Below are 11,275 nucleotides of genomic sequence, written 5' to 3'. Positions count from 1 at the left end.
TCTTTAAATATAAGATAAGAGTTACGTTTCTTCTTGATCTTGTCATGGTCAATTTGGATAAAAAATTTTGTTTGGAAAAAAGGAAAAAAAATAAAAACTAAAATTTTTAATTATATTTTATCTCTTTATTAAATACTATTAAAAATAAAATAAAAATATTTTAATATAATTAAATATAAATAAAAATTAAATATCGATAATGCGTAAATAATCAAACGTAAAAAAGTAAAATCTTGTGCACTTTCCTTTCCTTTTCTCAATATTTTTCAAGTTCTAAACAGACACAATATTTTAACATAGCAAATGATTTTTTTGGTAGCGTTTTTTTTAAGAGTTAGAGACTAGTTTCGATCGTAATTTCCTCCTTTCTGTTAATATTGATCACTATATCTCTTGCAATGACGTCCATAATAATTAACATGTTTGATATACAAAGTGCACGTGTGTCTTAGATTGATTGAGACCTACATTGTACCAATGTTTCCAATCAATTATATGTTTAATCCGATTATTCATTGTGAATATATCTTTGATCTAAGTGGCCCGGTCTATTCATAGTCACAAAGATGTTATATTGATATTTAAATTCATTGAAGTGATGTGAGTATCATTTTTTTTCACATATGAGGGTTTATAATTAATTAATGTTAACTTCTCCTATAAACAATAATCTGCCTAACCTAAATCATGCATCCCACCACAACTTAAGTGTCAAACTAAGTGACATGACCTTGAATATGTGGCACCTTATTTACTCTAATTCATAAACTTAATCATTATTATTTGTAGTCCGTTTACTAGAAAAGAGAATAAATACGTACTGCAAAATTACATTGGCGCTTACATTAAAATAAGATAATTAAATTGTCTACATCACATGAATCAGACATCACTTCAAAACTCTAATTTGAAAAATTAAAGAATGGTTGATTACTCTAAACTATAATGTTATTTTTGGGTTACAATCCCTTCACGCATATTACAAAAAATGTTAATAATATTATGATGCAAGAAAAACATTAATTCGGAGGCTCTATTTCAATCAAAATTAATTATTTTATTAAAGGAGAAGAAAATTAAGCTGAATGATGAAAACTCATTCAAATATGACTAAAAGCTAAGAAATATCAAAGGCTAAGAATATATAAATAAAACTTTTGCACACTGATTATCTAGTAACAAATTTTATTTCAGTCTCACTTTAATTTCCCAAATAGTAAAATATAAATAATAAATATATATATTTTTAATGATGTATATTTTTAAATTTTCAAATGAGATCTAAAGAAGCATAGTAAAACATCATATTACAATTGCATAATTTATTCACGATTGAAGCAAAAAAAAAAAAAAAAAATTCTTGCTAATGTAACTTGCTACGAAATTTCAAACTCTTGCTAGCATTTCTAGACGTCTTTATTTGAAACTTAAAAATTTAGAAAAAGAAAAGAAAGGAAATTAAATATAAAGCGATTCGATTTTTTGTTTCTGGTTATTTAAAAAAAATTAAATAAAAAAAGAATTAAATCTCATTTTCCTTTTGGAAAATTGATAATTAACTTTACAAAGAGAAACCATAATTTCAAGTGCTGCATTACATTAGTTGCAAGGTACTGAGATAAATTAAAGAGAAAGTTTGAGACAAATTATAGTGACTTTTAAAGTAAAGAAGAAGCAATGGTGAAGGGAAATTTGGAACCCTAAGCTCACAGCCTCTTATAAAGTTAAATGGAGTATAGCTGGAGCTCTAACGGTCACTAATAATAAACCCAACGGTCAGTGCCACTTGTGGGGGAGCAAGGATGGAGGAGGTGAATTGGGTTGCTATTTATATATTAAAAAAATCATCTATAAAAAAAGTTTATGTTATTTTTTAAATACGAAATGAAATTTATATATATATATATATATATGTATATATATTTTGTTATATTACACTATGGATTTATAGAAACTTTTATAGTGAAGTTTACTTCATGAAATACAATACATTTTCTTCTAAGAATCTCAAACTTTGGGGACAAACTTGGCTAATATTTCAAAAGCTCAATTTATGCAAAATATAGTTACAAATTGCAAAGAAATAAAATAATACTTTTTTGTTTTTGACAATGCAAATAGCATCTCTAATACTACAACTAGGATTCCCAGCCCGTTTGATGTCATCTTTCATAAATGTCCAATTTATTCCTATAATAACTACCAATGATTATTTCAAAATATTTTTTTAACTATTTATAACTATTCCAAAATACTTATGATTATATCAAATTTATTCTTATAATTATCTTTTATTTTTTCAAAGTACTCCTATAATAATGATCTACTATTATCCAAAATACCATTGTACAGTTTAATTTTTTATTATTTTTAAAATAATTTTTTAAAAGTTTTAAAACAAATATGGAGTCCATGGCTCGTTTAAATTATTGCAATGTGGTGTGTAATGCGTTTTTAATTGGCTTTGGATACACTACATGTGAATGTCCTACAATGTTAAATTAAAAAATAATGTGAAATATATGTGGTAATAAAGGATCTTTGGAGTTGAGGACACATTTTTTTTTAGAAAAAAAAAAATTATTTTAAATCATGGAACGCAGTCACCCCTCTTTTGAAAAACGCGGAGCTGTTATTCAACATATTCTCTCAGTGCAACATTTTCAATTACCAAAATACCCTTATTGAACCTCAATAATGACCTATCCCGCACCCTATAAACCGCGTTGGCCAGGAAACCGAAATCAACCACCGGGCCTCAACTCCCTTCTTCCGTTTCTCTCTCTCTGCGACGGGCCGAAGGATACAGAGGAGAGAGAAGCCATTGCGGTACAGTGAGATAAAGGGTATTCGCGAATGGCGAAGAGGGGAGGACTTCTCGACAAACTAAGAAACCGTCGCTGGAGATGGCGTTTCGCGAGGGGCGGTCTGTTCCGATGGAAAGGGCTGAGCTTTCAGCTTCGGTTCGTCGACGACGTGCTCTTCAAGATCGCGTCGGTGTTCGAAGCGATCGTGCTCGTCTCCGGCCTCTGCCTCTTCTTCCTCGTTTGCGGTTGCCATTTTTGATCCATCATGCGACATTGAATTATTGACGCGTTTTACTTTACCAACCGTGGCTGATACTGCGAAGTGTTGGGTCGCGCGGGCAGAAAGAGACTGAGATACGGGAGAGGCGGTAAACGACGAGGACGCACATTATATGTTCTATCTATTGTCTCACTGACGGTGATTATGGAGAACGAGAAGCGGAAGGGGCTTGTGGCGTGTTTTCCAATGCAGTAGTTTTCAGGCGTTAGTACCAACATTCCTCTCTGGCCGACCGTGGAAGTTGGAACGTAACATTGACTTCGTTTTGTGTAGGTTTTTTTTTTTTGGGAGTGCATTAGGGCTTTGAATATATTGTAATTAATTGCTTGTGCCTAAATCGTATGTAATCTTTTTAATGTGTGCAAAGGAGAAATATATTTTCTTAACTTGAATATTCTCGTGTTCATGAGCGATGGTGTATCATCTGGGGTGTTGACAACTCATTTCTCCACAGATTTGTCATTTCAAAATCATCAAAACAAATTTGTACTGTATTTTTTAGAATTTTTTTTTCTGTCGAAAGTATGAATACTATTTTTCTTTTTTCCCAAAAATATATCTGTTTCTGTAAAATATATATATATATATTTTTAAAAAAAACATATGATACTAAAAGAAAATTTTACGTATTTTAATTAACCTATGATTACTTACCTTAGAAAGCAAGTATATATATTAACCCCTCTCGAGGTTTTTCAGAAAGATGCCCACCATTGCTAGTTTGGAACAAATGTCTTTTGATTGATGTTAAAGTTATTCTTTCTTTCTTTTTTTTCCTGGGGGCACTGTTCAAAGAACTAATTATCTTGTTGTTGGGTAGAAACTTTCTAGTATTTCTATGTGACATGACGTGAAAACTTGCTCATTATGGATTGTGGGCTGGCAAATTTATACTAACATAAATCGTACTCAATGGTCCAAAAATCAAAATGATGATCACTAGCCATTATAGGCCTAAACATAATATTGATATTTATTTCAATTCAAGGTTTTGTAAAATTAACTTTAAAAAGTTCATAAAAGTCTTTAACTTTTTTTTTTTTTTTTTTTCACTTGGATAGTAGTGAAGGTTATTTGAAATAAAAAAAAAAAAATTACTCAGATTAGCCTGCGGCATATATGAATGTAAAAAATGTATATGCATATCTTTACCATAACAAGTCAAAAAACGAAATAATTGTTGAAAAAATGTACTTAAAAATAAGATGCCAAAATAGATTAAGAAAATTTTTACGGTTGACAAGCCTTAAGGAAGATTTCTTCCCTCTAATAGGGTAGAGAAGGCTTGTTGACGTCTATGCCTGAGATATAACAACTCTTTCAATCGGAAGACATGGATAGTGCTATTTAGTTAGCCAAGATATATGATCACATGAAAAAAAAAAAATCATTTGTACCAATAATAATAATAATAATAATAAAAACTTTATCAAGAAGAAGGAAACCATGACATTTTGGTACTTCTAAATCTCTACCTTAAAATATAGGGTAGAAAACACTCACCTCTCTAGAAGTTTGACAAAAAGAAAAAAAAATCTCCTTTGAGATTTCAAAAATACCACAAATCTTTCTTGAAATTTCAAAAATATTACAAACCTCTCGCGAGGTTTGCCAAAAAGACACAGACATTCCCTAAAAAATTGTCCTTTTCAAAATATAAGAGCAGGTTACTATCTTTTTGGCAAATCTCAAGAGAAGTCCCTTAAGTTCTTGAAACCTCATGGGAGGTCCTTTAAATTTTGGAAACCTCAAAAGATTTGGAAACCTCAAAAGATGTCAATGTCTTTTGCCCGAAGATATATATATATATATATATATATATATATATATATATATATATATATATATATATCTGTGTGTGTGTGTGTGTGTGTGTGTGTGTGTGTGTGTGCGCGTGTGCGTGTGTGTGTGTGTACAATTAATTTTAAAATGGTTATAAAAAAATGGTCATAAAATAGTCACAAAAATGGTCAAAAGTTGTTGGTCACAAAACAGTCATAAATCATTTTCATAACTGTTAATAAAATCAAATATATAATTTAAATGACGATTAGAGGAGGGTGGTAAAGACTTTTGAAATATCTTTATACAAAATAACAACAATCCTCCTTTATTCAAAATGTCAAAAATATCTGAGTTAACCAATTAGAATGTAATGTATTTTATCTTGTGTCTTTTGGATTATCAACCGAACCTAGATAAATATGGTGAAATATTAAGTTTTGGTGAACTAGAATTCCTATTATAAGTCAGATAAGTTTTCCATCTACATTACAATCTTAGGTTTAATTGTTCAATGCAAATTGGCGCAAATATGTCATGTGCCTTACTTGGTTTTTATGAGTGTTCTAGTAATCCTGCCTAAGATTACATAGGAGTAGTCCTTACTTGCTTTTATGGAATTCATTAAAAGCAAATTCTCAACCTCACACATTGCAATCTTATACTATCATCGCCAAAAATATGGTCATTTATAAATTCAATAATAAATGTGTACAAGGACAATCAATGACTTGTTATTACCTATATGAACATACTTCATTGGATCTCCAATCAATTACATTGAAACGGTCCTTAGTTGCTTTTATGAAATTCATTAAAAGCAAACGCTCAACCTCACACATTGCAATCTTATACTATCATTGACAAAAATATGGTCATTTATAAATTCAATAATAAATGTATATAAGGACAATCAATGACTTGTTATAACCTATATGAACATACTTCATCGATTCTTCGGTTATGAGCATAGGTTGAATTACCATCACCTTTGACCTTCGGTTTGTTAGAGATGGAGCCAGAAGACAGCCAGGAGCTGAGTTGGAGATGCGTATCATTCATGGAGATGAGTTGAAAAACGCATTGAAATTAAGTGTAATTTATCTCTCCATTATCCTCCCCATTGTAACTCTCATTCTTGATTAATTTTTATCTTAATTGTAATTTAATCCAAGCCCTATAAATAGAGGGCTGTAGAAGATGTAAGATACAATAGCACAGAGAGAGTGCAAAGAGAAGCATGAGAAGCTCAGAGAGAGCTGAGAGGAAAAAGGGAGGAAGAGAGAGAGAGAGAGAGAGAGAGAGAGAGAGAGAGAGAGAGAGAGAGAGAGAGAATTGTAATATTTTCCGGCGAGATAGTGAATTCTTGGTGTGTGCTCCGTGGACGTAGGTCACTATTGACCAAACCACGTTAAATTTTTTGGTGTCACTTTGATCTGGATGCTCATAGGTTCCTAACAAATAGTATCAGAGCCTGGTTGGAGCAGAAAAGCCAGATTGAAAGTGATCCCGAAATTCAGAGCTCTGTCTAGTAGATCAAAACTGCATTTTGAGGCCACCATCACATTCCGCTCGCCGAGACGAAGAGAAGGGTACCAGCTGGAGCTCCAAAGGAGTTCAGACGAAGCCGCACGCACCCTCACTCGTCTTGCTAGAGCAAGACGCCTCTCCACGCACCGTACACGCGCTAGCGAACAGTCCCTCACGTGCTGGACGTGTTGCACGCGTCTTCTTCGCCCGATCCGCCTCGACCTGACCTGGTCCACTGCTCGACCCGAACCGGCAGGACATACAGACCCTAGTGAACCCAAGATCCAATCCACGAATCGGATCCGACTCGCCGCTTAGAACCAGCCACGTCAGCGCTGCTGCGTCAGCTGCCACGCTAGTTAGGACACGTTAGTAGGAGTGTGCCACGTCAGCCAAAGGCACCACGCCAGCACTACCGCGCTAGAAGGTGGGCCCACACTGCCACGTCATCAGTGGGCCCCACTAGGCCACATCATCAGGGGACCCCACTTCCACGTCAGCAGTGGCACATCAACAAGCTTGACCAAGTTTGGCTAGGTTTGACCAAACTTTGACTGAGCTTTTTGGAGTCGTTTTGAGTCCGTTTTTCGAGCGACTTGAACCATTTCTAGGGTTTTCAATCGTTTTGGATCCAACCGCGCTATCCATTTGAGCTAATTCCATCTCTAGATCAGTAAATCAAGATGTCAAATGAAAAGAGCTAAAAAATCGAAATGTTCAATGGAAACAATTTTGGTTTTTGGAAGATACAGATAGAGGATTATTTGTTTGGGAAGGAATTACACTTACCATTGAAGGGTAAGCCAACATCCATGAACGAGGACGAGTGGGAGTTGCTTGATCGAAAAGCCCTCGGAGCCATCAGAATGACGTTCTCGAAATCTGTGGCGTTCAATATCAAGTATATAACATCCACCAAGTCTCTGATGGATGCGCTCTCTAATATGTATGAGCAACTTTCAACCGCAAACAAGGTACATCTCATGAAAAGACTATTTACAATGAACATGTCTGCAGGTGAGAGTTTTAGCAGGCATTTGAATAACTTCAATGAGTTGTCTGATCAACTCGCCTTAGTCGGGATAATGTTTGATAATGAGATTCAGGCTCTACTGATCCTCAGTCAGTTGCTTGAAAATTGGAATGGTGTCATCACTGCCATTAGTAGCTCCATAGGAAAATCGAAGCTTGTATATGATGAGGTTGTTAGCACGATTTTGACGGAGGAAACAAGAATGCAGCTGAACCATAGCTCCAATTTGAGTTCAGCCTTGAACATGGAGAGTCGAGGCAGAGGAAACAGGCATGGACGATCAAACAAGCGCGGCAGATCTAGGCCCAGGCGGTCTAAATCCGGAAATCCCAAAGGTACTCAAGACACAGGTTCTTAGAGCACTAAAGCTATTGAGTGTTGAAACTGTGGAAAGACTAGTCATTATAGGAACCAGTACAAGAGTCAGAAGAAAGAATTCAAAACGAGGGCAAAGATAGAAGCAAATATTGCTTCTGAGAATGATGAGATGTTGATCTGCTCTTTGGAAAGTAAGCAGTAGTCTTGGCTCTTAGACTACGGAACCTCATTTCATGCCACATGCTGCAGAGATTGCCTAGAGGAGTACACACCAGGTAATTTTGGTAAGGTGTACCTTGGCAACGATCAAACTTGCGACGTAACCGAAAAGGGAGTTGTGAAGATCAGTATAAACGGGTCAGTATGGAAACTGAAGGATGTCAGGTATATTCCAGACCTGAGAAAGAATTTAATCTCAGTTGGTCAGTTGGCAGATGAGGGATACATGACGAAATTCATTGGCGATGAATGGAAAGTTTCAAAGGGTGTACTAACGATTGCGCAAGGTAAGAAAAGCGGAACACTTTTTCTAACCTCCAATACCTCCATGTCTATTTCAGTTGCTGCAGGAAATGACAACAGCAACATCTGGCACCAACGACTTGGTCACATGAGTGAGAAGGGACTTAGGGTGATGCACGCAAAGGAAAAATTGAGTGGTCTACAGTCAGTACAGGTTGACATGTGTGAGGATTGTATAATCAGGAAACAGAAGAGGGTTGGTATCCAGATAAACACTTGTACCCCAAGAAGAGACTAGAACTGGTCCACTCAGAATGTGTTGGGACACAATAGCAGAATACCGAGAATCCTCATGTGGAAGAACCAGTGGAGCAGATCGTCGCACCACCATCTCCTACTCCAGCACCAGAGCTTAGGAGATCTACTCGATTTCATATACTAGACAGAAGGTATATTGATTACTTACTTCCTACAGATGGAGGAGAGCCCGAATGCTATGATGAAGCATGTCAAGTGGTAGATACGAGCAAGTGGGAGCTTGCGTTGAAGGATGAGATGAAGTCCCTCACCTCCAACAGAACATGGAAGTTGCCCAAGGCCTTCACAACAAATGGATGTACAAAATTGAAGAGGAGCACGACGACTCCGAAAGGTACAAGCCTCAGTTGGTAGTCAAAGGCTTTGAGCAGAAGGAAGGGATTGACTACACAGGCATTTTTATACCAGTTGTGAAGATGACAGCCATCAGATTAGTCCACAGGAATCAAGCAGACAAGAAGATGGTGACTAAAGAGAAGCTGAAGTTGTGTTCAACTTCAGTTGGTCTTCATATTTGAAGACACATATTATGAGCACATCATTTATTTATGATACTTTGGTTGAGGAGGCGTCTCTGTCTCCAAGTGGGAGATTGTTAGAGATGGAGCTAGAAGACAGCCAGGAGCTGAGTTGGAGACGCATATCATTCATGGAGATGAGTTGGAAAAATGCGTTGAAATTAAGTGCAATTTATCTCTCCATTATCCTCCCCATTATAACTCTCATTCTTGATTAATTTTTATCTTAATTGTAATTTAATCCAAGCCTTATAAATAGAGGGCTGTGGAAGATGTAAGATACAACAGCACAGAGAGAGTGCAGAGAGAAGCGTGAGAGGCTTGGAGAGAGCTGAAAGGAAGAAGGGAAGAAGAGAGAGAGAGAATTGTAATATTTTACGGCGAGATAGTGAATTCTTGGTGTGTGCTCCATGGACGTAGGTCACTATTGACCGAACCACGTTAAATTTTTTGGTGTCACTTTGATCTGGATGCTCACAGGTTTCTAACACGGTTATGAGCATAAGTCTCATTACCCTTGATGAGTTGCACACTAGCTTTTGCCTAGCGGTTTAATCAAAAGATCTACTAAATTCTTTTTGACTGTGCTCTTTCTATGATTGTGTGTCCTATCCCTCTCAGAAAACCTCTATTTATAGGCTTGGGAGCATTGATCAACATTGAATTTGATTGATAAATCAACATTCAAACTGATCAATCAAATTAAAAACGGATCGATCAACTTTATTATTGATTTCCTAACGGCTTATTCTTTTATGTGTGTGTCCTATCCCTCTCAAATAGCCTCTATTTATAGGCTTGGGAGCATTGATCAACATTGAATTTGGTTAATAAATCAACATTCAAACTTATCAATCAAATTAAAAACGGATCAGTCAACTTTATTGTTGATTTCCTAAAGGCTTATTCTTTTTTGTATGTGTGCAGGTGTTAGTGTGGAGAATTAAAGAACTTGGATCCCCCTTCTTTATTTCTTTTTCCGTTTCCGTCTTTGCTTTCAATGTAAAATTGAATCCTATATTTCAAATTTTTTTCTTTTTCTCTATTTTCTTCATTTTATTGGGATAAAAATTGTATAATTTTGTTATATTGGTCCGAACAAAATGAGGTGTCTACAAACTCCATGAAAAAATGTTTTTAGCTTGAAAGTCAATGCATCTCCTAGGTACTTAAAAGCTTGTTGTTTTAAGTTTGAGTTTGCACTGATATCAAACTTTATAATGTAAGCATTGCCAAGACAAGCTTTCGATTTTGCATTGTCATGCATAATTTTCCTATCTCAAAGTTGCCTAGTTCAAATAAACTCTTCGACTTAAATTATTAACATTCTAAATTTATTACTACATCTACTAATGACCCAAAGATTGTTAAGTACATGCTTGAAAAGTAGAGAATTATATGATAAAATGACCTATAATAATCATGATTGTCGTGTTCTTTATAGATTCTCATTCTTCGTCATACATATAACTTCATGTTTGGTCTCATTAAAAATATTTAAAATATATAAAAATATTATGAAAAATTTGAGACTTATATCTAATTACATGATTAAATTTGATGATATAACATACAAAATTAATATTCGTTAATGGAAATTGTTGAGATCATACTCGGTCCATAATGCGAGTTCTCTGTTTATTATATAAGAGCAATATAAAATTGAAGGGCAAAATGTAATTAACATGAAAATTTTCTAAAATTGCCAAACAACCACACAAATGTTTGAAATTTAAAAATAAAAAGGAAAAAAATAAAATAAAAACATATTGAGACTAAGGGCTTATTTATTAGGACAATCCATAATGAAACAACTTACCCTCATTCCAAGTAGAAATTAGTAGGTAGACTAGATCTATCACATCATCTATAGACTAATTCAATTAAATGTTGACAACTAGAAAGTAGACGCATCAATAAATCTTAGTTAAATGTTCCTTCCCAAAAAAAGCTCTATTTTCCTTTCTTGTTTAGGATATAAATGCATCTTTTGCCTTTTTTTTTTTTATGTATTTAAATTTATACAATTTTTAAAAGAAAAAAATCATATTGAAAAGTAAAAATAAATAAATAAAAAATAATTTGAGTTTGGGATGTAACATAGTTAATTGAAGAGAAAAAAAAAATTACATTTCCTAGTACCATTTTAAGAGTATATATAATTGCTCGAAAATGTAAAGTTGTCCTAAGATATAAATAGATTATAAAGGCTTGTTTCTTAATTTCT

General features: G+C 34.5%; 1 protein-coding gene across 1 annotated transcript; it reads left to right on the top strand.

Moving 5' to 3' along the window:
• Window positions 1-2,724: 2,724 nt before the first annotated feature.
• On the top strand, window positions 2,725-3,211 carry LOC131145035 (uncharacterized). Its single transcript, XM_058094069.1, has one exon. It carries the CDS (start codon window positions 2,857-2,859, stop codon window positions 3,064-3,066), a length of 210 nt encoding a protein of 69 aa, XP_057950052.1. The 5' UTR covers window positions 2,725-2,856; the 3' UTR covers window positions 3,067-3,211.
• The last annotated feature ends 8,064 nt before the right edge of the window (window positions 3,212-11,275 follow it).

Source organism: Malania oleifera, chromosome 12 (assembly GCF_029873635.1).
Source record: "Malania oleifera isolate guangnan ecotype guangnan chromosome 12, ASM2987363v1, whole genome shotgun sequence".
Classification (NCBI taxonomy): domain Eukaryota; kingdom Viridiplantae; phylum Streptophyta; class Magnoliopsida; order Santalales; family Ximeniaceae; genus Malania; species Malania oleifera.
The sequence above is the reverse complement of the archived record's forward strand: the minus strand, read 5'-3'. Positions and strand labels throughout refer to the sequence as shown.

Coding starts and splice junctions, on each gene's coding strand:
- LOC131145035 (XM_058094069.1), top strand. CDS start 2,857: ATGGCGAAGAGGGGAGGACTTCTCGACAAACTAAGAAACCGTCGCTGG.